Raw genomic sequence first — 25,528 nt, forward strand, 5'->3', positions numbered from 1 at the left:
GCAGGTTCCTCTCTGCCAAAGAAAGCCCCCCAGCTTTCCCCGCAGAAGTGGTGGTACAGACATGCACCCCAAAAATCACTGGGCAGCCACCTTCCATCGGCCCACTGGATTGACTGCAAAGAGCACCCCCAACCCCCCAAGGCATTACTGGGGGGTACACCCTGATATGGGCAGGTTCCAGCCCCCCCCCCAGCAGCCTATGTCCCCCCCCCAGCCAGTCCCCTGGTCTGGGGCCGGATGGGAGCTGGTGCCCCCCCAGGGGACACAGCAGAACCAGGAGTCCAGATGCTGGGTTGAGGCCCCCAATCTGTCTCAGCCTCCCCTCCATGCATCTTGGGGCTTTTATTCCAACACCCTCCCCACAGTGGAGGGGCTAGGGTGTGGGTGAGGACTTGCACCCAGCATCCCCCCCCCCAGCTGTCCCCCCCTTGTCCTAAGTCCCCTCAAAGGGGCAGCCCACCCCCCCAATAATGACGCAGACACCGCACTGGCTTTAAGGCACTTTAATGCAACATGCGCTTGGTGGGGGAGGGGCTTTGGTATTTACAGATGGGGGGGACCCCCCCAGCAGCCAAACCTGCCCCTAGCTCCCTGCTACTGAGCGGGTGGGGAGATGAGCTGTTACCCTCCCCCCCACCTCCCAAAGCGGTGCATGGAAATATCAGTGAGATAACTAGCTGGCGACCGTGTCTACACGTTTATTCAGACCCCCGCCCCAATCCTCCTGCTGCCTCTGGCTACAGAATGCAGCGTGGCCCCACCCCCGGACACCGGGGTCCCCTCTTTCGGTAAAGCTTTGATTTGCCATAGAAAAGACCAACGTTTCGGAAGGAGCTCCGCCCTTTGGGGAACCCTCCGCACTCCTTGCGGTGGGGGGGCAGCACCTCCACCATGATCTGTCCACACACCCCCCCCCAGTACCTTAATTGGAGTCACATTTCTCCTTTCCCCAACTGAAATGGGGCCTGGCCTTGTGTCCCCGCCCCCCATACAATGGAGGGGGGGCACTTGGACAGAGACCCCACAAACTCTCCAGTCACAGGCTCTCGGTCATGGGGTCCCCACCCTGACACCCCAAATCTTTGAGGGGAGCTGCTCCCCCCCCTGAACCCTGTAATGCAGGGTGACCACTGCCCAACCCCTACGAACCAGGGGGAACCACCCCCTTTCTCTGTCCCCCAAAATATCACCTGGGATCCCCATCCTCTGCGTCCCCTATTTATAAATATGTACAATCAGCAATGGACTATACCGCTCCTCCCCCTCTCTTGCACAGCTGGGTGAGTGTTGAGGGGGGGGCCATCACAGGATGCAGCAGGGGCAGCCGTTGGACTCTTTAGTTGTAGGGTGCACTGTAGGGGCAGGGGGGGTCTCCAGCTCCTGGAACCTTCTGCGAGAGAGAAGGGGGGGGGAGACACTTAGGAACAGAGCCCAAACCGGGGGAGGTGCCCCCCAAAGGGAGGGAGTACCCCCAGGAGGGGCATTCCTGGGTGGGGAACTGCTGTTTTTGGGTATCTCTGAGGGAGTCAAACCCCATGTTACCACAGTGGGGGACATGCCCCATTTTTTGGGGGGGCTGATGGCTTCCCAGGGAATTCACTGAGATTTAAGTGGGGGGGGTCGGGGGACTGAACCCCCATTTGGAGGGATCTCACGGGAAGTTTGGTAGGAAAATACCCCATGGTGGGGGGTGGGGGACAACTCTGGGGGGAAAATATCACCCCGCGGTGGGGTCTCCCTGGGGACACATCCTGCAGAGCACTCTCCCCTATTTTACAGGGGCCTTGGGGGAATGGGCCCCCCTGGGAGGGATCCTGGGGGGTCAGAGCCCCCCCCCCATACCTGATGGCCCGGACGACCTCATGGAAGGACTCGTCTACGTTGAGGCGGATCTTGGCAGAGGCCTCCATGTAGGGGATGCGATTCTCCTGGGCGAAGGCCAGCGCCTCCTCCTTGGGCACCTGGGGGCGGTTACAAGCAGCTCCTCCATCCATTCAGCTGGTGGGGGCTGGGGGGCAAGCTGGGCACTTCTCAAAACCCCAGGGCAGTCGGGGGACCCAGGCATCTGGGCATCAGAAAGCCCATGCCACCAGAGACAGTGGCACTTCCTGTCTGGGCACCGTCCAAGATGGCCACCAACAGAGCAAGCGTGGCCCGTGGGGTGGGTGGTGCTGCCTGTCTGGACACTGTCCAAGATGGCTGCCAAGAGAGCGCGCGTGGCCCGTGGGGCAGCGCTTCGTGTCTGGGCACTGTCCAAGATGGCCACTGACAGAGCGCGCGTGGCCCATGGGGCGGAGCTTCCTATCTGGGCACCGTCCAAGATGGCCACCGACAGAGCGCGCGTGGCCCGTGGGGCGGCGCTTCCTGTCTGGGCACCGTCCAAGATGGCCGCCGACAGAGCAAGCGTGGCCCGTGGGGCGGCGCTTCCTGTCTGGGCACCTTCCAAGATGGCCGCCGACAGAGCAAGCGTGGCCCGTGGGGTGGGTGGTGCTGCCTGTCTGGACACTGTCCAAGATGGCCGCCAAGAGAGCGAGAGTGGCCCGTGGGGCAGCGCTTCGTGTCTGGGCACCGTCCAAGATGGCCGCCGACAGAGCAAGCGTGGCCCGTGGGGTGGGTGGTGTTGCCTGTCTGTACACTGTCCAAGATGGCCACCAAGAGAGCGAGAGTGGCCCGTGGGGCAGCGCTTCGTGTCTGGACACCGTCCAAGATGGCCACCGACAGAGTGCGCGTGGCCCGTGGGGCGGCGCTTCCTGTCTGGGCACCGTCCAAGATGGCCACCGACAGAGTGCGCGTGGCCCGTGGGGCGGCGCTTCCTGTCTGGGCACCGTCCAAGATGGCCGCCGACAAAGCAAGCGTGGCCCGTGGGGCGGCGCTTCCTGTCTGGGCACCGTCCAAGATGGCCACCGACAGAGCGCGCGTGGCCCGTGGGGCGGCGCTTCCTGTCTGGGCACCGTCCAAGATGGCCACCGACAGAGCAAGCGTGGCCCGTGGGGCGGCGCTTTCTGTCTGGGCACCGTCCAAGATGGCCACCGACAGAGCGCGCGTGGCCCGTGGGGCGGCGCTTCCTGTCTGGGCACCGTCCAAGATGGCCACCGACAGAGCGCGCGTGGCCCGTGGGGCGGCGCTTCCTGTCTGGGCACCGTCCAAGATGGCCACCGACAGAGCGCGCGTGGCCCGTGGGGCGGCGCTTCCTGTCTGGGCACCGTCCAAGATGGCCGTGAGCCCAGTGGCCCTTGGGGCCCCATGAGGACACCCCAGTGTGGGCGGAGCCCAGGGACCCCCTGGCCCCACCCCTCCTCACCTGGCGCTGGAGGTCCAGGTCAGCCTTGTTGCCCACGAGGATCATGGGAAAGTCGTCCCGGTCCTTGACGCGCAGGATCTGGGTGTGGAACTTGCTGATCTCGGTGAAGCTGCGGGGGGGGCGAGATGGAGAGCGGGTCGGGGGGCTGCTGGGGGGGGTTCCTCACCCGGGGGCGGGGGCCACTGGAGGCTGGAGTTAGGGAGCAGGGATCTGAGGGTGGGGGGCTGCGGTGCCCCAGGCCACCGGGCGTGGAGGGGGGGAATCTCATGGGAGGGGGTTCAGGGAGGCTGTCGTAGTGGGGAGGGGTCTCCAGGGGGTGGGGGCCCTTACCTGCCGCGGTCATTGATGGCGTAGATGAGCAGGAACCCCTCCCCAGTGCGCATGTACTGCTCCCGCATGGCCCCGAACTCCTCCTGCCCGGCCGTGTCCAGGACTGTGGGGCAGAGACGGGTGTGTGTGTGTGGGGGGGGTTGTTAGCCTTCCCCACAGCCTGAGGGCCAGGGCTCCTAGCCCTGCCCTCCCTGCCCCCAGTAGGGGAGAGAACCCAGGAGACCTAGCTCCCAGTCCCCTGCCCGCCCGCTGCAACCACTAGACCCCACTCCCCTCCCAGAGCCTGGGATAGAACCCAGGAGTCCTGGCTCCCAGCCCTCCCCACCACCTGCAAGCCTCCCCTCCCCCCTGCCCATCCATAGAACTTCTCCCACCTCTGCAGCCTCCCCCACAGTGGGGGCAGGTCGGTCCCTGGGCTCGGTCCCTCTGCCCTGGCTGGGTCAGGGCTCCCCGCAAGCGGGGTGCAAGCCAGCCCCCCCCCGACACACTCACTGTCCAGCCGGGTCGGGCTCCCATCGATGGTGCAAATCTTCGTGTAGGAGTCCTCGATTGTGGGGTCATAGTCCGAGACAAAGTACGACTGGGGGCGAAAAGGGGGGGTTATAGCCCCTATTAGAACCCAAAAGTCCGGGCTTCCAACCCCTGCCCCCCTCCTCTGACCACTAGACCCCACTCCCCTCCCAGAGCCAGGGAGAGAACCCAGGAGTCCTGGCTCCCAGGCCCCCCGCCCAGTTCTTGAGAAGAGAAGATTTGGTGGACGTGGAACAAGCGGCTGCTCCTGCCCCCCCTTCTCCCCCAGTGGGGGCCCGGAGGCTGCTCCTGCCCCCCCCCCCCCGCAGCCTCTGGGCCCCCACCCCCAAGTCCTGTGCCGGGCAGCGGGAGGGTGGGGCGGCTCCCTCCCTCCAGGCCCCAAATTCCTGCTGCGCTCCCCGCCCTGAACTACGGCGGTGGGGGGGGGGGGGGAGGAAATAAGAATTTCCTCTCCCCCCCACCCGGCTCCCTGGCCCCCCAGACACGCACCATCCTCTGCTCCCCCCTCGCAGGCAGGGCACCCCCACCCCTAGGCCACCCCGTCCCCCCACTCAGCCCCCTCTCCTGTCCCCCCACGGTCTGCCCCCTTGAACCAGGACCCCTGCACCGTCCCCTCCAAAAACCCCTGCCTCCCGAATCCCCGTCCCCCCCCGGGATTCCCCACAGCGTGAACTTTTCCAGGAAGGAAACTTTGCCGCCCAGGGAAGGAGGGGGAGGGGGGATCTCGGCCGGAGGGGTATCCCGGCGGGGGGGAGCCCCCCCATGCCGCCCCGGCCCCCCCCCCCCCTTACCTGAATGAACTGGATGGTCAGGGCGCTCTTCCCCACGCCGCCCCCTCCCACCACCACCAGCTTGTATTTCTCCTGGGGCGCCCCCGGCTCTTTGGGGACCATGGCGGGGGGGCCTGCGCCCCCTGGAGGGGGAGTTTTCAATCCTTGGGGGGACACCCCCCACCCCGCCCCCTCCGCGTCCGACCGGGCGATGCGCTGGAGTCCCTAGAATATGGCTGGCTATCCCCCCCCCCCCGCGGCTAGCCCTCCAGACCGGGGCGGGGTCCTGCTTTATGCTAATCTATGCTAATGAGGCGCTCGCATAGTCATGAGGAGCCGGGCGATTCACAAAAATCCACTTCCCTATATGGTGCGCGGGCGAGATGGAATGGGGGGGGGGGGGGAGCAGGCCCGCACAGTGCACCCCCACCCCTTTAAACCCCGGGCTGCGAGCCAGGACGCCTGGGTTCCATCCCCATCCCCAGCTCCGGGAGGGGAGTGGGGTCGGGGGCTGGCAGCCAGGACGCCTGGGTTCTGTCCTTGTGGGATTGTCCCTCTTTCTGCTTTTCTCTCTTTCCCCCTCTGCATCATCGTCACCCCCTCCAGATCGACCCCCCCCCATATCCCTGTGCAGGGGAGGGGGGGTTACAGCCCAGGCAGAAGGACCCAGCCGAGCTGGGGGGGGGCATGACCTCACTACATTCCTTTCATATGGTGTGTTGAGGAAGTTGACTCAGTTCCCCCCGCCCCCCGGGCTCCGCCCCCCCGCAGCCCTCCTCTTCCCGGAGCCTGGAGGGGGTGGGGCAGCCGGACAGAGCTGTTGCGGGGCTGGGTGGGAAACTGCCTGCCAATTCCTCTACCCCCGCAGTCCCAGTCAGGGACCCCCTCGAAGCGCTGTAGGGCCTTGGTCAGGGGGAAACCCCACGATAGGGCCAAAAGGGACTGTGGGGGAGAGTAGAACCCAGGCGTCCTGGCTCCCAGCCCCACCTCTCTAGCTGCTAGACCCCACTCCTCTCCCAGAGCCAGGGATGGAACCCAGGAGTCCTGCTTCAACCCCCGCAAGGAAAATGGGGTTCAGGGCAGTGGGGGCTGTGGCTAGGGGGTTTCCCAGGGAAGAGGCTTGGGGCTTTTCAGGCTGAGTTTTGGGGGTTTTGAGGCTTGGGGTGTGGGGGGCCTGGGACTGGATGAGGCTGGCGTTTGGGGGTTCCAGGATTTGGCCTTTCCGGGGGTGGGGGGTGGTGGTGGATTCAGACCCTATCACCAGTGGAGGTGGGGGTGTGTTATAACCAGGGGGATGGGGGTGCCTGGAGTGGGTGGGAATGGGTAACCCCTGGTCTCCCATCTCTCTGATTCCCCCCAATCCAGGACCCCCACATCACTGAGCCCCCACTGGGGCAGGGACAAGCAGGGACATTAATCCCCCCCAACCCCTCCCTGGCTCCATCATCCCTGCCCCCCCACCTGCCCCTCTCCCCCCTCCCAGCTGCAGCCAAGTCCCCATTTTGGGGGGTAATGCCCACGTCCGGCCTGCACCCCCTCTTTCTCCTGGGCTCCCCCTCCCAGTGATGTATCTGCCATTGGGTCTCCTGGTGTGTGGGGGGAACAGTAACAGGGCTAGGAACCTGCTGCTCCTCCTTTGGCCCCAGCAGTCCCAAGGGCGGGGGTTGGAGCCCACACGGGGGGGCGGGCGGGGGGTGCCCAGGAGTCCCAGGGACCGGGGGCTGAATGCTAAAGGCACAAAGTCTCATGCTCTGTCGGTCCCCGAGAGGGGCCGGGTTCTCCAGATGCTGGGGGCTCGGCTCCATGGAGGGGCCAGGTGGCGCCTGCATGATGGGGGGTGGGGAAGCAACTGGGGGGTCCTGTGGGGCCTTCCATGCTTTGTGGCATCCTCCATTCCCCGCTCCCCATCCACCCCGACCCCCATATGCACTCTGCACCCTCCACCCCCCCCCATCCACACCCTCTACCCTCCATCCACCCTTCTTCCCTCGTGCCACCCGCCTCCTGCATAGCACAGGCCAGAGACCCCGCAGTTCCCCTCGGGATGCCCTGGCAGGATGACGCTGTTTTTTCCGGGGGGTGACGTCTTGGGGATAGCGTCAGGCTGGGATGACATCAGAGTGTGACATCACAAGGGGGTGGTGTCACAGGGTGAGCAAAGTCACAAGATATGTTGGCATCATGATGATGTCATGGGGTGAGGTCACAGGGTGATGACCTCATAAGACTGAGGCCCTGTGGGCATGTATCATGGTGGGCTGATGTCACTGTGAGATGATGTCATGTGGGGATGACATCACAGCAGTGTCTCGGGAGGATGATGTCACAGTGTGGCAGGGGTGTGTGTGATGACATCAGGGGGTGGAGTCCCAGGGGAGGATGTAACCACGGATGATATAATGGTGGGCGAGGATGACATCACAGCAGCGTATTGGTGATGATGTCACAGCGCGGTGCCATGGCGGTGTGACGTCACGGCGCTACGATGACGTTGCGGCTCGACCCGGACTCCCGGACGATACCACCGTTAAAACTACCACTCCCATGATGCGCCGGGCGCTCCCGCAAGGCATGGTGGGATCGGTCCCCCCCCCCCCCCCCGGCGCCTCTCAGCTCAGACTCTCCCAGGCTGCCCCTCGGCGGCGCGGCGCGGAGCTCCCTGGGATACGTAGTCCCACCCCGCGGGGAGCGGGAGGGGACAGGGACACTCCCATGGTGCCCCGCGCGGCGGGCGGCCGCGGAGCCTGATGGGAAGGGCGGGCGCCGGGCCCCTGAGTCATGGTGAGGGGGGGTGCGGACTACACCTCCCGGCATGCCCCGCGCTGCGGGCGGGGAGCGGCCTGGGCGGCTGGCGGGCCGCGGGGCATGCCGGGAGCCGTAGTTCCCCAGTTCCCCTCCCCCCCGCCAGGGCCGGCGGACTCCATCTCCCATCGGCCCCCGCGGCGCCGCAGCGGCAGAGCCGGAGCCGGAGACGGAGCCGAGCGGGGTAAGATGGCGGCGGCCGGGGCGGCCGGGTCGGGGCAGCGGCGCCCATTGTCCTAGGGGAGGGGCCGGGCCCCGCGCGCGCGCAGGTAACAGGGGGGATGGGCAGGAGGTTACGTGGGGGGAGGGGTGGTGTGGGGCTGGGGGGGCGGGAAGGGGGGTAGTGTGTGGGGGAGGGGGTTGCATGGGGCTCTGGGGGGTGGGGGTGGATATAGTGTGGGGGAGGGGGTTATATGTCTGTGTGGGGGTGGATAATAGTGGGGATGCGGGAAGGGGGGTAGTGTGTGGGGGAGGGGGTTGCATGGGGCTCTGGGGGGTGGGGGTGGATATAGTGTGGGGGAGGGGGTTATATGTCTGTGTGGGGGTGGATAATAGTGGGGGGGCGGGAAGGGGGGTAGTGTGTGGGGGAGGGGGTTGTATGGGGCTGTGGGGGGTGGGGGTGGATATAGTGTGGGGGTGGATAATAGTGGGGGGGATAATAGTGGTGGGGCGGGAAGGGGGGTAGTGTGTGGGGGAGGGAGTTGTATGGGGCTCTGGTGGTGGATATAGTGGGGGGCAGTGTGGGGGGAGGGGGTTATATGTCTGTGTGGGGGTGGATAATAGTGGGGGGGCGGGAAGGGGGGTAGTATGTGGGGGAGGGGGTTGCATGGGGCTCTGGGGGGTGGGGGTGGATATAGTGTGGGGGTGGATAATAGTGGGGGGGATAATAGTGGTGGGGCGGGAAGGGGGGTAGTGTGTGGGGGAGGAGGTTGTATGGGGCTCTGGTGGTGGATATAGTGGGGGGCAGTGTGGGGGGAGGGGGGTTATATGTTTGTGTGGGGGTGGATAATGGGGGGGATGGGAAAAGGGTGTGTGTGGGGAGGGGGTTGTATTGGGGTGGTGGATATAGTGGGGGGACAAGAAAGGTGTGTGGGGGAGAAGGGGTCATATGGGGGAGTGGTGGATATAGTGGGGGGGTGCAGTGTGGGGAGTGAGTTATATGTTTTTATGGGGATGCTGGTGGATATAGTGGGGGCAGGAAGGGGGTAGCATGAGGGGAGAGTTACATGGAGATGGTGGATATCGTGGGTGTGTGGGAAAAGTGTGAGTAGGGGAGGTGGGAGGGTGCGGTGTGGGGGGAGGGGTTGTATGGGGGTGGGGTGGATATAGTGCAGGGGATGGGAAGGGGTGCGGTGTGGGGGGGAGGGGTTATATGGGGGTATGTAGGGGGTGGGGCTGCGGAGTAGGGGGAGAGGGGGGCACAGTATGTGGGAGGGAACTATGGGGGGCCTTGGGGTGGATACGGAATGTGGGGTAGAAAAGGGAGGGGGTGTGGCACAGAGGAGAGGAGGGGTTGCGGTGTGGAGGAGGAGATTATACGGGGCACCGGTGGTGGTGGATATAGTGTGGAGGTGGGAAGAGGGCGTGGGGGTATGGGTTATGTGGGGTGTATGAAATGGAGGAGATGATAGGAGGGCCTTAGGGGTGGCGGTGATGGATACAGCATGGGAGATGGGATGGGGGAGTTTCCAAGTGGGGCCTGTGGAGGTGAAGGGGTTAATATGGGACCCGTCAGGGTGGGGGTGTGACCAGGAGGAGCTGGGGTTAATGGGGGGGGGGCGGGAGGGAGATTAACATGGGGCGGCTAATGGGGAGCCAATGAGGGAAGGAGAAGGAAGACGGGACAATGGGGCGGCTAATGGGGGTCATTAATCTGGAGGAGGGGCTGGAGAAGATGGGGAGGAAGGAGGGACAGGACTAATGGAGTGGGGGGGGTTGGAGAGGAAGGCGACTTGCTGGCGTGGCTGGGAAGGGGGGGTGATGCTCAGCCCCCTCTCTGAGCAGAGGAATGAAGCTGCGCCCACACCCCAGGGCAGGAGGCTGAGTTCAGCTGGTGCACAAAGGCCAGGGGCTGTCTCTGGGGAGACTGCCGCCCCCCACGCCTCTCGCTCAGCCACACAGCAAAGGGATGGAGGGCCCATGATTGGGCTTCCAAGTCAAAGGAAGACCCTGTGGTTCTGTTTTCCCTCTTGAACTCACAGCTCCAGCCCATGTGAGCTGAGTGCTGACGACTAGGGCAGAGGCATGTCCTGGCATGGGTGAGAAACGGGCCCTTTCCTCTCCATGGGGCACCAGCTCCAGGCCAGGGGACTGGCTGGCTCAGGGGGGTGGGGAATGGGGCACGAGGCCTTTCCCCTCTTGGGGGCGCTGGCCCTGATCCGGGGCTGTGGGTTGCGATTGAGGAGGTGGTACTTGGCTGTAGGATGGATGTCCCTACCCTGGAAAAGCTTTTCTAGCATTAGAAGAGGACCCAAGTGCAGCATTGGGAGGGACAGGGAGCCAGGACGCCTCGGTTCTATCCCCAGCTCTGGCTGGGGAGTGGGGTCTAGTGGTTAGAGCAGGGGGGCTGGGAGCCAGGCTGGGCACAGTGGCTGCGTTGCTGGTGGTGGTGGTAGCCGGTGACCTCTCTCCGCTTCCCTGTTCGCAGGACCCTCTCTGCCCGCAGCCATGGAAGAGGAGGAGAATCCACCTCCCCTGGCACCGGAGGATCCAGTGGGGGGCAGTGAGGAGCAGGGGCGGCCAAGCGATTCCCCCCCGGACAGGGAGCCATGTCAGTCGGTTCCTCTCTGCACTGGGCAGGTCATCATGCTGGTAAGATCCATGGCCCTGTGCTGCCCACACGGTTCCAGGGACCTGGCGCTGTGTAGCAGCAGCTAGGGGAGACAACTGTTCCTGGATGGGATGTAGTGGGGGAACTACAGATCCCAGCATGCACTGCTGTCTCGTGCTCAGTGTGTGGGGCCTGGGAACTACAGATCCCAGCATGCACTGCTGTCTCGTGCTCAGTGTGTGGGGCCTGGGAACTACAGATCCCAGCATGCACTGCTGTCTCAAGCTCAGTGTGTGGGGCCTGGGAACTACAGATCCCAGCATCTACTGCTTCCTTGTGCTCAGTGTGTGAAAGGCCCTGGGGACTGCGGATCCCAGCATGCACTGCTCTGCTCCACTTCTATGGGCCTGGTCTGCTGGGTTTCCTGCCCAAGTGGAGTCCCATTTTGGGGTGCCCCTGGTACCTCCCTTTGCGCTAGGAGTTTTTTGCCTAGGATGCCTCCAGTGGGTGGAGGCTGGGTCGGCGGACAGCCCATCCAGTGTTCCCCAGCCCGTCTCAGGGGACGCGCTTGGGGGGCTAGCTGGAGAGCCCCTGCTAACCAGCCCCCTCTCTCCTCAGAAGGCCCTGCAGCAGGTGGTGAGCGGCAACTTCCAGAGCGAGCGGCCAGGTCGGGCCAGCGAGAAAGGTATGGACCAGGGCGCAGCGGGGTGGGGACCTGGGGAAGACCAGCCCCGCAGCTGGGGATCGGGTCTGGCCCTGCGTCAGGGATACCCACCCCCCACCCCCTCCTTTGTGAGCTAGACCCCCATGGCTTCCCCATCTGCACCCCGGCGACGGGCCCGAGGGTAGCGGGGCCGACCCTGTGTCCCTGTTGCAGATGCGGAGAGGAAGAAGATGAGCCGGAAGAAATGGTGTCGGAGCCCCCGGGCGGATGGGCCTGGCAGTGGCAAGGGGGGCACCGGGGACCCTATGGGCACGTGTGACCGGAGCAGCACTGTGAGTGACCCTGATCAGCCTGGACCCCCAGCGCATGGGGACTAGGGGTCCCAGCCTTCCTTGCGCTCGGTGTGTGCAGCCCCTGGGAACCGTGGGTCCCAGCATGCACGCCTCCCTCAGCCCCCGGCCTGCGGGTCCGGCCCGCAGCCTTGCGCGTCCGGCTCCTGGCCGGCGCCGCCGCTTCTGCTCTCTGCGTGGGGAGTGAGGGGGTATCCAAGTCCCAGCATGCACTGCTCTCTCCCATCCCGGTGGTGGGGGGCTGTGGCCTGGGAAGCAGCTGCACCGGGGCAATCCTGGGGGCTGTGGCCGTGGAGAGGGGGTGGCCCCCTGCTGGCCCTGCCCAACCTCTGTCGTCTTCTCACCAGGTCCCCGAGGCCCTGGGTCTGTTCTCCGGCCTGGCAGGGGCCCTGCAGTTCCTGGAGAGATCGTGCACCGCCTCAGTGCAGACCCGGCTCCTCCTGGGGCCCCCGGCCATCTGGTAAGGGCAGATCCTGTGCACCCCAGCTTGGGAGGACACTTGGGGAGTGGGGTCACAGTAGCGGAGCTGGGAGCCAGGACTCCTGGGTTCCATACCTGGCTGTGGGAGGGGAGTGGGGGTGCTCGTGTTTGGAGAAGGGGGCTGTCAGAGGAGGTAAGGGTGTCATACTGCCCAAGGGGTGGGGGGCCGAGGTGTATGTCTCTGGTGAATGGGGAGCTCTTGTGGATGACATGAATTCACTGGTCTCAGCAGAGGCCCACTTGTGTCACAAAGAGCCACATAAGGGGTGGGGGTCCCCAGCCCTCAGGACGGTGCGCAAAGCCCCGGTCCAGCGTGGGGTGAGCAGCCCAGGCTCTGACCGGCCTCTTCTCCTCCTGGCAGTGGGGATGCAGAGCCGGACGAGGTGGAGCTGGTGGCCGAGGTACGGCTAGGGGATGTGGCCGCTGCGTCTGGCATCTTCAGGAGAGAACGGGCCTGGAGGGTGCACAAATCAGGTAGGGGCAGGAGTGGGGAGGACGGGACACGGGGCCTTTCCCCTCTAGGGGGCGCTGGCTCCCATCTGGCCCCAAGACTGGGGCTGGCTGGCTTGGGGGGGGGGGGGGGGGAATGGGACACGGGGCCTGTCCCGTCTCAGGAGCACCGGCTCCCATCCAGCCCCAGGGTGGGGACTGGCTGGCTCAGTGGGGTGGGGAATGGGGCACCAGCCCCAGGGTGGGGGGAGCAGGTGAGATTCTGGGGGCGGGATACCAGGCCGGTCCCATTGCTACCCCCATCCCTCCTCTTTGCATTTTCCTGCAGCCTCCTTACCCGGCCCCTTGGCGCCGTGCTGGAGAGGAGCCGGCAGCCTCCCTACCGCCCTGGCCCCGCCTTCCAGCCCCCTGGACCTTAAGTGGCCACACAGGACTCATGGGGGCGCAGCCTCGCTCCCCGGCACGGGCAGGACTCGGCGTGTCCCTGGCCGCTGGGCTGTAGCCCTGGGCACCGGCACGGGAGTCTCCAATGGGCAGCAGCGGCCCCAGGCCCCAGCAGGCAGGGACCCGGAGGCCCAGCGCTCCCAGCCGCCCCCCACCAGTGCCCTGGAGAAGGCCGATTCCAGCTCGTCGTCGTCGTCCTCCTGCTCCTCCTCGTCATCATCCTCCTCCTCCTCCCAGCAGGCAGCACCCCCCGGGGGCGGGGACAGCAACCCCTGCCCCCTGCGCTCGCCAGACCTGGATATTTATGATCCCTTCCACCCAACGGACGAGGACAACCCCGGCGGGGACTTTGGCTACGCAGCCTCGCCCGGCAAGCAGCAGGACCAGAAATACGACCCCTTCGACCCCACTGGCTCCAACCCCAGCTCCTCCCGCAGCAGCCCCTCCCCCGACGAGGAGGAGGAAGAGGAAGAGGAGGAAGAAGAGGATGACGCCACGGCTGCCCCCCGGCCCGACATGTCCCACAGCATCAGCCGCATCTCGGAGACCCTGGCCGGCATCTACGATGAGAACAGCTTAAGCCAGGACTTCCCCAGCTCGGAGAAGGGGCGGGAGGAGGCGGAGCCCAGCGAGGCACCAGTGGCTGGTGGCCGGCGCCCCGAAAAGGAGCTGGAGGCCGGGGCCGACTCCACCCTGCCCGAGGAGGAGAACGCGTCGGAGCAGTCGGACGGGGCCCCTGAGCCACCCCCAGAGCCACGGCGCCGTGTCTTCGTGGTGGACCTGGCCAGCAAGAGCCGCTCAGAGGCGGAGGCCAACCCCAAGCTGGAGGGGAAGGTGTCGCTGGAGGTGGTGACGGCCGGAAACCCCAAGGCGCCAGCACGGGGGGAGAAGGGCCCTAAGGCGGGCCGGCACCGGGGCGGGCGGCGCCCTTCTCTGGACTGGGCCGGCGCCGACTCGGAGATCGAGGAAGGCGAGATCGTGCAGCCAGAGGATGAACGCTACAGCCCCATCCGGCTCTTCCGCAGCCGGTGCCGGCCAGTCGAGCAGCGCCCCCTGCGGGTGGCAGAGGGGGACGATTTCCTGTCTCTCCACGCCGACTCGGACGAGGAGGGAGACTTCGGCGAAAGCCAGCCCGAGCCCCGGTGGAAGGCGGCCGCTGACCTGCGGCGCAAGATCCTGACGCAACGCCGCGAGCGGTACCGCCATGACTCACCCAAGCACTCGGGCTCCAGCTCGGGCTCCCGCAAGAAGGCCAAGCGGTCCCGCGAGCGCCGGCCCCCCAAGGCCAAGGAGCCCCGCGCCGGACCCTGGCCCCCCAAAAAGAAATCCAAGTCGCGCTCAAAGTCCAAGGAACGCCGGCGCTCCCGGTCCCGCCGGCGCGGCTCCCGGTCCCGGTCCCGCCGGCGCGGCTCCCGCTCCTGGTCGCCCTCCCTCAGCACCAGCCTGTCGGCCATGGGATCAGAGCGGCGCCGGAGGTCACGGGAGAGGCGGCGGGGCCGGCGCTCGCGCTCGGGGAGCCGGGCGCGGCACAAGGAAAAGCACCGGGATGGCGGCGGTGGCAAGAAGAAGAAGAAGCAGCAGCGTTCCCGCTCCCGGGAGAAGCGGCCGCCCCGCGACAAGGAGCGCGAGGTGCATGTCCTGGAGGAGCCCAAGGCGGAGGAGCGTCGTCGGGACGCACGCACTGTCGTGCCGCCCTCCATCCAGGACCTCAACGACACCGACCTCTTCACCATCAAGAGGACCATCACAGTCAGCCGGCAGGATGGCTCCCCGGAGCCGGCCAAGCGGGAAGTGCTCTATGACTCGGAGGGGCTGAGCTTCGAGGGCTGCTTCTCAGATCGCGAGCCCGCCGAGGGGCCCCGGCATTCAAGCAGCAAGGGAGAAGGGGGGCTGCCCCGCAAGGAGCGGCCGGAGGAGGAGGCCAAGCCGCCCAAGGAGAAGGAGCGGAAGCGGGGCTACCCGGAGGAGCGCCCCGCGCCCCGTGAGAAGTCCAAGAAGAGGTTCAAGGAGGCGCCGGGCCGGTCGGCACCTGAGGCGGGCAAGGCGGAGAAGGAGAAGTCGCGGCCGGAGCGGGAGAAGCCCCCCCGGAAAGCCAAGGCTGGGCACAAGGACAGTGGCAAGGCAGGCGGCTCGGGCCGCAAGGTCAAGCTGCAGTCCAAGGTGGCGGTCCTGATCCGCGAGGGTGTCAGCAGCACCACAGTCTCTGGCAAGGAAGGGGGCTCCATCGGCATCAAGTTCAGCCGGGACAAGGAGAGCCGCTCACCCTTCCTCAAGCCGGAGGAGAAGGGGCCTGGGGCCGACGCCAAGGCGGAGCCGGCCAAGGAGCCTGGTGTGAAGGCCAAGAAGGTCAAGGGACTGAAAGCCAAGGCGGGGCTGAAGAAGGCCAAGGGGCCGGGGGCCAAGACCAAGGGGCCCTCGGAGGCCAAGAAGAAGAAGAAGCTGAAAGCCAAGACGGGGCTGAAGAAGTCCAAGGCGGACAGCTGCAGCCAGGGGGCCGGGAGCCCACCCGCCCCCGCCCCAGAACCGGCGGAGGGCGCCGGCTCCCCACTCAGCCCCCCGCCCAAGCCACCGCCCGCCCCAGCCGAGCAGGAACTGACCCCCGACTCGCAGACGGTGGACAGCAGCTGCAAGACGCCCGACGTCTCCTTCCTGCCCGAGGAGGTGGCCGTGCCCGTGCCCGGCGAGCAGCAGAGGGCACCGGCGGGCGAGGCCCAGGCCGACAGCCTCTCCGAGCCCAAGGAGGAGCCTGCTCGTGTCCTGCCCCCGCCCCCAGCCCCCATGGCCTGGAACTTGCAGGGGGGCGTGGACTGCACCACCAGCGGCGTCCTGGCACGTAGGTGACAGGGAAGGGGGTGCCCTGAGGGGGGCCGGCTGGGATGTGGGGGGTAGAGGGGGAGCTCCAGACTGGGGTGGAGGAGGCAGGGCATGGGGGTTGGGTCTGCCAATGCTGGGGGGCCGTGGGGGAAGCAGTGGGGTGAGGGCCGTCCCCTCTCTGACTGCCTCCCCGTCTCTCACCCAGTGACCGCCCTGCTCTTCAAGATGGAGGAAGCCAACCTGGCAAGCCGGGCCAAGGCCCATGAACTGATCCAGGCCACCAACCAGGTAGGCAGCACTCTCCTTGGCCAGTGCCCCCTTGCGGCGCTGTGGGGTAGGGCTCAGTAGGGGGTGCTCTCCCTGGCCAGCGGGGCTGGGCCCGGTGCCCCCGTGTGGCACTAGGGGGCGCTGTGCTGCCAGGAGTAGGGCTGAGCTCAGTAGGGGGCCTCTCACCAGCTGTGTCATGCGACTAATTGTCGCACTGGGCCCAGAGTTGGCCTGGGAACCCCGGCGTCCTGGCTGAACCCCCACATGGGGGATTGTCTGCTCCTGATTCCTGTCTACCCAGCCCCCCTGGCGGGACCGCATCTCCACATTGGGCGAGGGGTCCCCGTATACCTAGCCCCCGCGCCCCACCCCAGAGGGGCCACGTCCTGGTGCTGGGGCCCCGTCTGAGCCTAACCACCTTCTCTCCCCCTAGATCTTGAGTCACACCAAACCCTCCACGTCCTTAGCCAGCTCCCAGGTGCCTGCACCGCCTCCCACCCACACGGCCGCCCCCTACCTGCTGCACGGCTCCCTGCCCCTGGTGGGCTGCAGCTCCACCCCTCCGACCCCCACCGGGCTGCCTGGCACCCTGGGCCCGGCCTCATCGGGCCCTGGCAGTGGGACGCTCTTTAGCACCGGCTCCGGCAGCGACCTGGGCAAGCGGGACGGGAGCACCAGCTCCGACGGGCGCGGGGACACTGATAAGGTTAGTGGGCGGGGGGGGGGGGGGGGGCTTGTTTGAGTGCTCGGGTGGGTGGGGGTGTTCCCACAATGCATTGGGGAGGTGGTAAGCTTGGCAGTGGTGGAGGGAGGTAGGGGGTACTGGCCCCAGGGGGGACGAATTGGGGTCTGTCCCGGGCTGTGAGATGCCGGGGGGGGCCCTGAGCGTGCGAGATGGGGAGACCCTCCCTGGTGTGCTGACCCCTCCCCCTGCTCCCCCCCCAGTACCTGAAGAAGCTGCACACGCAGGAGCGGGCAGTGGAGGAAGTGAAGCTGGCCATCAAGCCCTACTACCAGAAGAAGGAGATCACCAAGGAGGAATACAAGGACATCCTGCGCAAGGCGGTGCACAAGGTGGGGCTGAGGGCTTGAGGGTGGAGATAGCGGGCGCTCAGGCTTGGCTGCCCCCCTCCTCACTGACTTCCCTTGTGTCCCCTGTCCCCCCCACAGATCTGCCACAGCAAGAGTGGGGAAATCAACCCAGTGAAGGTGAACAACCTGGTACGGGCCTACGTTCAGCGTTACAAGTACTTCCGGAAACACGGCCGCCGCATGGAGGAGGAGCCGGGGGGCCCCAAGGACCTGGGGGCGCTGGAGAAGGCCTCGCTCCCCATGCCCCCCCTCTGAGCCCGGCGGGGGGCCCACCCCCCATCTCCGTCTCTAGCTAACTTGGACCCCCTTATGCAAAAGGGGAGGGGGCCCTGGAATGTGGGGCGCTCGTGAGCCGTTGCAGCGTGACTTCCCCCCAGCCCCCCCCAGACTCTGAATGGTTTTAAACAGGAACAGTTTTACTCTGTACATATGGCTGGGCTGGACTTGGGGGGGGCACGGGCCTGGCTGGGGGGGCCTGTTCGCGGGCTACTGTCCTCCCGACTTCCCCCATTTTACTCATGTTAGCATGTTTTTATTTGGATTCCTCCCTCCAGGGAATGGGGGGACCCCTCTCATCCAGCTTCCCCTACCCCCAGCTGCCCTGGGGGGAGGAGCAGCCAGCAGCTCTTGTGGTGCAGACGCCCCTCTGCAGCTGGTGCCCCCCATTTCTCTGCCCCCCATCTCTGTATCTCCCTTTCTGTCTCTTCATAAACTGTGTTAGCCATTTGGCTCTGGATGTTCTTCTTGGGGTGGGGGACACGTGTGATGCCAGATCTGGGGGCCTGGCACTATGGGGCAGGGTTGGGGGCTGCCCCCCAGCCAAGGCACAAAAGTCCCCTAAACCCCAACCTTTCCTGGAACAGGTTCTCTCTGCTGCCCCCCGGGGAACATCAGGCCCCATCCCATCCAGGGGACCCCATAGAACCAGCCCCCATGCCCCACCCCAGAGCGGTCCCCGGATAAATGGAGGCCGGGGCGTGTCCCCAAGGAAGGACCCATGGGCATAGGGAGTAGAGGCACACTCAGGAAAGCCAAGGCCTGTAGATGTCAGAGCAACGGACGCTGGAGGCGTGGGGGAAGCTGAGCTGGGAACGGGAGATGACGGGAAGGCGGCGCTGCTCCCTGCTGGCTTCGCTCCGGTCTGCTCACAAAAAATATCATGACCGGACGCCGAGCGACGCTCCCCCCGGCGATACAGGGGACGGGACGCGGATCGGGACAAGTAAAGAACTCGCCGGAGATCATCGGAACGAATTCAAGTCAGCAGGGCCGGGGGCCGAAAGAAACGTCGGAGCCACTGATGGTGAAAACTGCAAACTCCCGGACGACAGGAGAGTCCCGGAAGCCTGGAGAAGGGCGAACGTGGTGCCCGTCTTTAAACAGGGGCAAAAGGAGGAGCCGGGGAACAACAGACCAGTCAGCCAGACTGATCCCTGGGAGCTACGTTTAAAACCTTCAATTTGCGAATACCTGGAGGACGAGGGGCAGAGCGCTAGCGGCCAGCATGGATTCACCGAGACCAAATCCTGCCAGACCGGCTCGATTTCCTTCTCCAGCGGGGCAACCGGTTTGGTGGCTGGGGGAAGGCGGTGGCCGTAATATACCTGGGCTTTAGCAGGGCTCTGGCCCCAGCCCCGCCTGACAATCTGCTAAGCAAGCTGGATACAGAATCGGTTAAACAAGCACAGAGAGTCCCTGTGAACGGCACAACGGAGGGAGGCCCCGAGTGGGTTTCGGCGGGGACCTTTAATAAGGAGCAGGCAGATCCAATCTGCTGGGGCTGGGAGGTTGTCAACACCTGGAGGACAGAGCTAAAATCCCACGGGATCTTGGTAAATGGGAGAACCGGGCTCTAGACGACCAAATGAAACTCAGCCGAGCAGAAAAGCAAATGGCGCTTTAGGCTGCGTTACCAGAGGCCCAGCAGGCAAGTTACCGGAGGGGAGCGGCTCCTGGGGGAACCCTGCCCCACTGCGCACGCAGCATTGGTGGCTGGTGCTGAACTTTGATTTTCTGCACAGAAAATACATTCTGGACAGACAGTGCGGGGCACGTGGGGCTGCTGTGGGGGTCACAGACTGGGGTTCAGAAGGGCCGGTGGGGGGGACATGGGTGGGGGCTCAGGAGCTAGTGGGGTGACAGACATTGAGCAGGGGGGGGCTACAGGGACACCTAGGGTTGGGGGCAGATGTGCCTGACTGAATGGGAAAGGCTAGGAGTCAGTCATGGTCTGCATGGGGAGCCTCCCCAACTCCCTAAAAATCCATCCCCCCCCCAAAAAAAACCCCTGTTCATATTTTTCCCACCTGCACCCCATAATCCTCCAGGTTCACTCGAAGGCTCCTTCCCTTCCCCTCAGCCCGACTCCCCCGAGCCTTGGCACGGCTCCCGACAGGGGCGGGAAATACGGCTCTGTCATGTAGTTGAAACGAATTACTCAAATTTCTGTATTAATTTGCCGAGTAAGGAATCTATTTGTCAAAAAAACATTTCCCGAGTCCTTTTTCTTTTTGGTGTGTGTCTGTACCGTTACAGACGGACTTGCTGACCGGTATTTTGAAATAAATGACCAAACTCAGTGAAACTGGCGTGATGACCATGTGTTATTTTGACAAATAAAAACAGGCAGGATTTGAAAATGTGGTGCGCAGAACTGTTAATGGGTTGGCGCAGAATTCCCCCAGGAGGTGCGATCGTACGGCTCTGGTTAGCCCTCGGCTGGAGTCCTGGGTCCAAGTTTGGTCACCCTGTGAAGAAAGCGGCAAGGCCCCAGAAGTGAGCGGCAGGAGCCATGCCTGAAGGAAGCGGGCGTGTTAAGTTCGGAGAAGAGAAGGCTCGAAAGGCTGCCCTAAAAACGCCAGGGAACCGAGCAGGGCGAGAGCTTTGCGCTTGGGCAGAGAAGAGGGAGTTTCAGAGGAAAAATGTCCTAAGGGGGTAAGAAAAGTGGGGGGACGGGGGGCAGCTCCGTCAGCGGGAGGTGGCCAACAGGAGACTGGATAGACACCTGTCTGGGATGGACAGGGGCTTAGAGCAGCTGACCCTTGCGGGCTCTTCTAGCCCTATGGGTCTACGATAACCAGGCTGTCCCACCCCAGAGGGGCCACAATCCTGGCTAACCAGCCCCCCCACCCGAGGCACGGCCTGATGGTACAGACAAGGTGGGTGAACCCTGGGGCTCTGTCCCAGCTCGGGGCGGGGGGAGGGAAGGAGCCTGGCTGCCTGGGTTCAGTTGGGAGGAGTGTCAGGCACAGTCAAGGGGGTCGGGGAGAGCGAGCGTCCGTCTGTCCGGCTAGCTGTAGGGCTGACTCTCCATCCGCTCCTCCCAGTCCCGCAGGGCCCCCAGCAGCCCGGCCTCCCCCAGCGAGTCCGAGATGCGCAGGTCCAGCTCCTCGCCCCGCAGCGACGACGCTCCCCCGGCCTGGCCCAGCTCGTGCAGGGTCCGCAGGACCGTGGGCACCACCTGGGGGGGGAGGGGAGAGGGTTGGCGTTTCAGGGATTCCCAGTCCCGTCCCCCCCTCCCCCCCCCGAACCGATTCCCAGGGCCATGCAGCTGGAGCCAGCCTGGCACCAACTAAACCTGGCCAGTGCCAGGCCCTCCCCCCACCCCATAGGGACCTGTAGCTGGACTCAGGTGCCCCGCCCCCCACATGGGGAGCGGCCGAGCTGGGGCTCCTGGTCTCTCTCGCTCTGGGGCAGGATTTCTGCCCCTTTTGTCCACCTCCCCATGGACCAAGCTCCCTCTAGCCCAGGGACCCCAGGGCCAAATGCCTTTGGCCACTCTTTGTGTTGGGGGGGGGAGGACAGGAGGGAACCCCCCCCACCGCGAGAGGGAGTGAGGGAGCCCAACACCAGAGGAAGCCTAGGAATTGGGGGGCGGGGGGATTCCTACCTGCACCATGATGAGTTTCTTTTTCCAGGAGCGCCCCGTGTCCGGCCAGGCCTCCCCCAGACAGAGCCACAGCTCGTAGGTGGGGGAGCTGCCCTGCCCCTCTATGAAGCAGATCAGTTCTGGGGGTGAAAGGGGGTGCATCAGGCAGGTGGGGGGGCAGAGGCTCCCCCAAGCATGCCCCCCCGCCGCACCCCATGAGGGGCTCCCTCTCCCCCGTACCTCTGACAAAGTGCGACATGTCGTACAGGCGGGTGTACCCCTCCTTGGACAGCTCCCCACCTTCGGCCCCCGGCTCGGGGGTCTCCGTGTGCCCCCAGTAGGCGTGGAGGCGCCCGAGGCGGGTGCCGCAGAGGGCTGGCCCCTCCACCCGCACCAGCACCCCGGCCCCCAGCCCCTGCAGCAGCCGGGCCGTGTAAGAGGCCTGCACCTGGTCCGGCAGCATCCCCGGCCCGGGCAGCTCCACGTCCACCAGCTCGGGGCAGGGGCTGGGCCCGGGGCTGGTGGACACCAGCCGGAAGCCCTGTGGGTTGGGGACCAGCGTCTGCAGCACAAGGTGCCCCCGGTAATAGACCCGCACCTCGAAATCCGTCACTGCGGGGAGAGAGGGAGAGTGAAGGGGGAGATGACATCCCCCAGTAACAGCCAGAGCCCCCAGAAGCCCCCCAATACCCTGATAATTCCCCAGAAACTGCCAGAGCCCCCCATAATATCCCAGTAACAGCCAGAGCCCCCAGAAGCTCCCCATAATCCCCTGGAAACAGCCAGAGCCCCCCATAATATCCCAGTAACAGCCAGAGCCCCCAGAAGCGCTCCATAATCCCCTGGAAACAGCCAGAGCCCCCCATAATATCCCAGTAACAGCCAGAGCCCCCAGAAGCTCCCCATAATCCCCTGGAAACAGCCAGAGCCCCCCAGCACTCCCTATAGCCCCCTGACCCAGAGCCACCCCCATTGCTTCTCCCCCCCCCCCTTGCCCTAGAGATGAGGGTGCTACGGTCCTACACAGGGCAAGGGAGGGGGCCTGACCATCCCCACCCCCTGCCACCCCCAGGCGTGCAGCGACTCTGGTTGCAGCTCCAGCAGTGGCCAACAGAGGGCGCCAGGACACTCACTCAGCACGTTGGACCCCAGCAGCTGCTCCAGGGCGCTGGGGGCCGGCTGCACCAGGGGAGGGAAATCCGCGAACCCCGGCGAGAGGGCGCCCCCTAGGGGAGAGAAAGGGGCACAAGTAAGGGACAGAGCCTGGGGCTGCAGGCCGGGAGCGGGAGGGGGGGGGGGAAGCGCAGATGGGGATTTACCTACCTGTGGCTGCATCACTGAGATACGGGGCACCTGGCGCGAGCCCAGAGCACGGAGCATCTGGGACAGAAAGTCAAATAGTTAAGCGGGCGGGGCTGGGAGCCCAGACTCCTGGGTTCTCTTCCCGGCTCGGGGAGGGGAGAGGAGGGGAGCCAGGACTCCTGGGTTCCATGCAGAGCCTGGCATGGCCAGACCGAGAGCTGGGACTGGCTCCAGGGGTGCCCATCACCCCGGCCTCCGGCCCTACCCCGCCCCGTCCCCCGGGGCACTCACCCTCCTCGGGGCTGGAGAGGGCCAGCGCGTTCAGAATGTCATCCAGGTCGTCGTCCTGGGGGGCGCAGAATTGGGGGTGTCACTAAGGGGAAGGGCCCCCCAGTACCCACAGTTCCGCTCGATAATCCCCCAGCCCCGGCCAGAGCCGTCCAACTCCCTACCCTGAAACAGGCTGCCCCAGCCCCCCTGCCCCGGAGCACTGACCTGGCTGCAGGAGAGGCCGCCCCCTGACCTGTCCAGGAGCTGGCTGCTCGCGTCAGCCTCGGTGCCCCCCACGGCAGCACTGGGGGCCTCGTCCGCACCTGGTGGGGGAGAACAGAGCCACAGGCCCTCCTGAGCCACACACGGGAATCCTCTTGATATGGGTACGGCCCCACCGGTGCCCCTCACTCCCAACCCGCAGCCCCCTGCTAGCCCAGCCCCGGGCTCCCCCGTCTAACCCCTCACCTGCCCGGGCCCCGTTGGGCAGGATCTCATAGACCTTGTGGGGGTCGGCGGAGTCCGAGCTGTGATCCTGAAGCACTTGGATCCCCGGCTTCCGGTTCAGGGCGGAGCGGAAGTTGCGTTTCCAGATGGAGGGCGTGGGGGCATCGTGGCCTGGCTGGTAGTTGCCGCTGTCAATGGCCCAGTCCTGGGGGAGGTGGTGGGGGGGTGGAGGCGGGAAGCAGACGTAGGTACCTGGGAGCTGAGGAGGCCTAGAGGCGGCTGTGGGGCAGGGGGATAATGGGGGTCCCCCCAGACCTCACTTCTCCACCACCCCTGCCACCAAGGAGGGCAAGAGGGCTGCAAAGTGACTGGTACCCCAGCCCCCCGGTGCCCCTTGCTCCTGACCCACAGATCCCGGCTAGCCCAGCCAGTGCCCATCACTCCCGACCTGCAGCCCCCTGCTAGCCCAGCCCTGGGCTCTTTCTCCAGCCCTGCCAGTGCCACTCACTCCCGACCCACAGCCCCCGCCAGCCAAGCTCCCTATAGGGGAGCCGTTCCGAGGGAGAGGGATGGGTCCTGGCATGGGGGTGGGGGAGGGGGGACAGGATGGGACCACAGGGCACCTGCTGAAAGGAGATGCTTTTCACAGCAAATCAGCCTGGGGAACTCCCTGCTACTGGACGTGGGGAGTCCGGTATCAGGGGTGTAAACCCAGCCCCTTGGGGGAGTCAGGAGTGGTACAGAACTGCCCATGGGGGGTCCATCCCCCGTCCCCCCCACACCGTCACTGGCAAAGATGGGAGACTTGGGTAGATGGGTCACCATGGACCGGGGTGTGGGTGGGGGAGGAATCACCCTGCCACCCGCCCCCCCATATCTGTGGGTACAGCAGGGGATCCCCAGCTTGGGCAGGGGGTTACCCGGAATAGCTGGAAGTCCTCGGAGGAGGCATCCTGTCGCAGCCCGTGTTTCCAGGGCACCCGGAACTGGGTGCGCCCCTGGTCCAGCCAGCTCACCCCCGGGTAGCACCCGTCGTCCAGCTTCTTCCGCAGCCACGGCACGATCAGCGGCTTCGGGGTCCCCATCGCCGGGGCAGCGCCGCCTAGGGGAGACAGAGAGACGGGGGCGGATGGGGGGCAGGGCCTGTCCCCTCTAGCGGGGGCAAGCTCCCACCCAGGGCAGGGAATGGGGGTAGGGCCTGTCCCCTCTGTGGGGGGCCGGCTCCCACCCATGGCAGGGGCTGAGTTGCGGGGCAGAGAATGGGGGCGGGGCCTGTCCCCTCTGTGGGGGGCCGGCTCCCACCCATGGCAGGGGCTGAGTTGCGGGGCAGAGAATGGGGGCGGGGCCTGTCCCCTCTGTGGGGGGCCAGCTCCCACCCAGGGCAGGGGCTGGGGGGCTGGGTTGGGGGGTAGGGAACGGGGGCGAGGCCTGGCCCCTCTGGGGGGGGCCTGGGTTGGGGGGCAGGGAATGGGGCCCGGGGTCTGTCCCCTCTGGGGGGGGGCTGGGTGAGGGGGCAGGGAATGGGGCCAGTCCCCTCTGGGGGGGGCTGGCTTGGGGGGCAGGCAATGCCCCTTCCCCGTACCTGCCTGGCACCTTCCGCAAGAGGAAGCGGCGCAGAGAAATGGAACCCGCCCCCCCCAGGTCACATGACTCCCCCGCCCCAGCACGTCACGTGATCCCCAAACTTTGTTACAATTTGTGTGTGTGCCGGTTCCTTCCCCCAAGGCCGGGGACTGTGCGGGGCGCAGGACCCCCCCCCCCACCGTCCCGTCCCGCGATTCCTGGGGGTCCCCCCCTTTCCCCCCAGCTGACGGTGGGGCGGCTGGGAGTTCAGACCATGAGATCCGGGGCGGGGAGGGAGCAACAGCACCCAAGGCCTCAACCCCCCCACTCCAGAAGCCATCCAGGAGATGCAGCCGCCTTTGGGGTGGGGGACAGGGGGGCTGGGCGTACAGGGACCCCTCTGGGTGGGGCACAGGGGGGCTGGTTCTGTAGGGTCCCCTCGCCCGGTTCCGAGATGCGCCTGGCTCTGGGGTGGGCTGATGTGAGCCGGGCAGCGAGGGAGGGTCTTGGCCTGCGCCCCCAGCAGCCGTGCACAGTGGTGGGCTGCCCATGCAGGCGTGTGCCCGGGAGCGGGCGTCGCACGGGGGCTGCATGCATTGTTGGCTGACAGGCCCCCAGGCTGGGGAGAGGGGGCGCAGGTTGCAGACGGGGTCAGGGTAGACGGCGGCTGCTCCCACGTCTGTGCACGCGGGTCACACGCGTGTCCAGCGGCGTCGGCCTCGCCCAGGGCTGGCTGCTCCTCGACACCCCCTGGCACCCCCCGCCAGTCGCGTCCCGGGCCCGGGGCAGGACGGACACACGGACGCGGACGTGCGAGTCTCTCTGCACCCACCAGCTCCCCACGGCCCAGCCTCCGACTGCCCTGCCCAGCCCCCCACTGCCCGGCCCCCCACTGCCCAGCCTGGTGCCCCATGGCACTGTGCCCCACAGCACAGTCTGGGCCCCCCACTGCTGAGCCTGGCCCCTAACTGCCCAGCCTGGTGCCCCATGGCACTGTGCCACACTGCCCAGCC

At 65.9% G+C, this 25,528-nt stretch overlaps 3 protein-coding genes across 5 annotated transcripts; 1 reads left to right on the forward strand and 2 right to left on the reverse strand.

Moving 5' to 3' along the window:
• Nucleotides 1-488: 488 nt before the first annotated feature.
• On the reverse strand, nucleotides 489-5,174 carry RRAS (RAS related). The gene is made up of 6 exons (XM_078850037.1): nucleotides 4,954-5,174; nucleotides 4,124-4,211; nucleotides 3,632-3,734; nucleotides 3,302-3,410; nucleotides 1,843-1,961; nucleotides 489-1,390 (listed from the first exon to the last, which is right to left on the reverse strand). The coding sequence occupies exons 1-6, from the start codon at nucleotides 5,053-5,055 to the stop codon at nucleotides 1,303-1,305; spliced, it is 609 nt and encodes a 202-aa protein (XP_078706163.1). The 5' UTR covers nucleotides 5,056-5,174; the 3' UTR covers nucleotides 489-1,302.
• Nucleotides 5,175-7,782: 2,608 nt separating this feature from the next.
• SCAF1 (SR-related CTD associated factor 1) lies at nucleotides 7,783-17,793 on the forward strand. Of its 3 annotated transcripts, none has more exons than XM_078850015.1 (11): nucleotides 7,783-7,918; nucleotides 10,382-10,545; nucleotides 11,123-11,189; nucleotides 11,382-11,500; nucleotides 11,866-11,978; nucleotides 12,360-12,472; nucleotides 12,777-15,725; nucleotides 15,912-15,994; nucleotides 16,407-16,679; nucleotides 16,919-17,047; nucleotides 17,144-17,793. In XM_078850015.1, the coding sequence occupies exons 1-11, from the start codon at nucleotides 7,798-7,800 to the stop codon at nucleotides 17,318-17,320; spliced, it is 4,308 nt and encodes a 1,435-aa protein (XP_078706141.1). In that variant the 5' UTR covers nucleotides 7,783-7,797; the 3' UTR covers nucleotides 17,321-17,793. The 3 variants fall into 3 exon arrangements, with proteins under 3 accessions (XP_078706141.1, XP_078706142.1, XP_078706143.1); XM_078850016.1 differs by having other exon boundaries at nucleotides 11,126-11,189; XM_078850017.1 differs by lacking the exon at nucleotides 7,783-7,918 and adding an exon at nucleotides 9,723-9,992.
• Nucleotides 17,794-19,784: 1,991 nt separating this feature from the next.
• IRF3 (interferon regulatory factor 3) lies at nucleotides 19,785-24,581 on the reverse strand. Its single transcript, XM_078850020.1, has 10 exons — nucleotides 24,535-24,581; nucleotides 23,873-24,054; nucleotides 22,974-23,157; nucleotides 22,731-22,828; nucleotides 22,527-22,581; nucleotides 22,257-22,313; nucleotides 22,067-22,159; nucleotides 21,174-21,545; nucleotides 20,955-21,073; nucleotides 19,785-20,525 (listed from the first exon to the last, which is right to left on the reverse strand). Exons 2-10 carry the CDS (start codon nucleotides 24,035-24,037, stop codon nucleotides 20,355-20,357), a joined length of 1,314 nt encoding a protein of 437 aa, XP_078706146.1. The 5' UTR covers nucleotides 24,038-24,054; nucleotides 24,535-24,581; the 3' UTR covers nucleotides 19,785-20,354.
• Nucleotides 24,582-25,528: the final 947 nt, after the last annotated feature.

The sequence above is a fragment of the Lepidochelys kempii genome, chromosome 23 (genome assembly GCF_965140285.1).
Source record: "Lepidochelys kempii isolate rLepKem1 chromosome 23, rLepKem1.hap1, whole genome shotgun sequence".
NCBI classification, from domain to species: domain Eukaryota; kingdom Metazoa; phylum Chordata; order Testudines; family Cheloniidae; genus Lepidochelys; species Lepidochelys kempii.

What these genes read in the sequence shown, in the direction of transcription:
- RRAS (XM_078850037.1), bottom strand. Translation starts at nt 5,055, where the DNA reads ATGGTCCCCAAAGAGCCGGGGGCGCCCCAGGAGAAATACAAGCTGGTG. An exon ending in GAGCCCGACCCGGCTGGACA is followed by an intron (nt 3,735 to 4,123) that starts GTGAGTGTGTCG and finishes TCTGCCCCACAG; the next exon opens with TCCTGGACACGGCCGGGCAG. An exon ending in GCCATCAATGACCGCGGCAG is followed by an intron (nt 3,411 to 3,631) that starts GTAAGGGCCCCC and finishes CCCCCCCCGCAG; the next exon opens with CTTCACCGAGATCAGCAAGT.
- SCAF1 (XM_078850015.1), top strand. Translation starts at nt 7,798, where the DNA reads ATGCCGGGAGCCGTAGTTCCCCAGTTCCCCTCCCCCCCGCCAGGGCCG. An exon ending in GGCGCGGGGACACTGATAAG is followed by an intron (nt 16,680 to 16,918) that starts GTTAGTGGGCGG and finishes CTCCCCCCCCAG; the next exon opens with TACCTGAAGAAGCTGCACAC. An exon ending in TGCGCAAGGCGGTGCACAAG is followed by an intron (nt 17,048 to 17,143) that starts GTGGGGCTGAGG and finishes TCCCCCCCACAG; the next exon opens with ATCTGCCACAGCAAGAGTGG.
- IRF3 (XM_078850020.1), bottom strand. Translation starts at nt 24,037, where the DNA reads ATGGGGACCCCGAAGCCGCTGATCGTGCCGTGGCTGCGGAAGAAGCTG. An exon ending in AGGACTTCCAGCTATTCCGG is followed by an intron (nt 23,158 to 23,872) that starts GTAACCCCCTGC and finishes CACCTCCCCCAG; the next exon opens with GACTGGGCCATTGACAGCGG. An exon ending in AGAAACTCATCATGGTGCAG is followed by an intron (nt 20,526 to 20,954) that starts GTAGGAATCCCC and finishes CTCCCCCCCCAG; the next exon opens with GTGGTGCCCACGGTCCTGCG.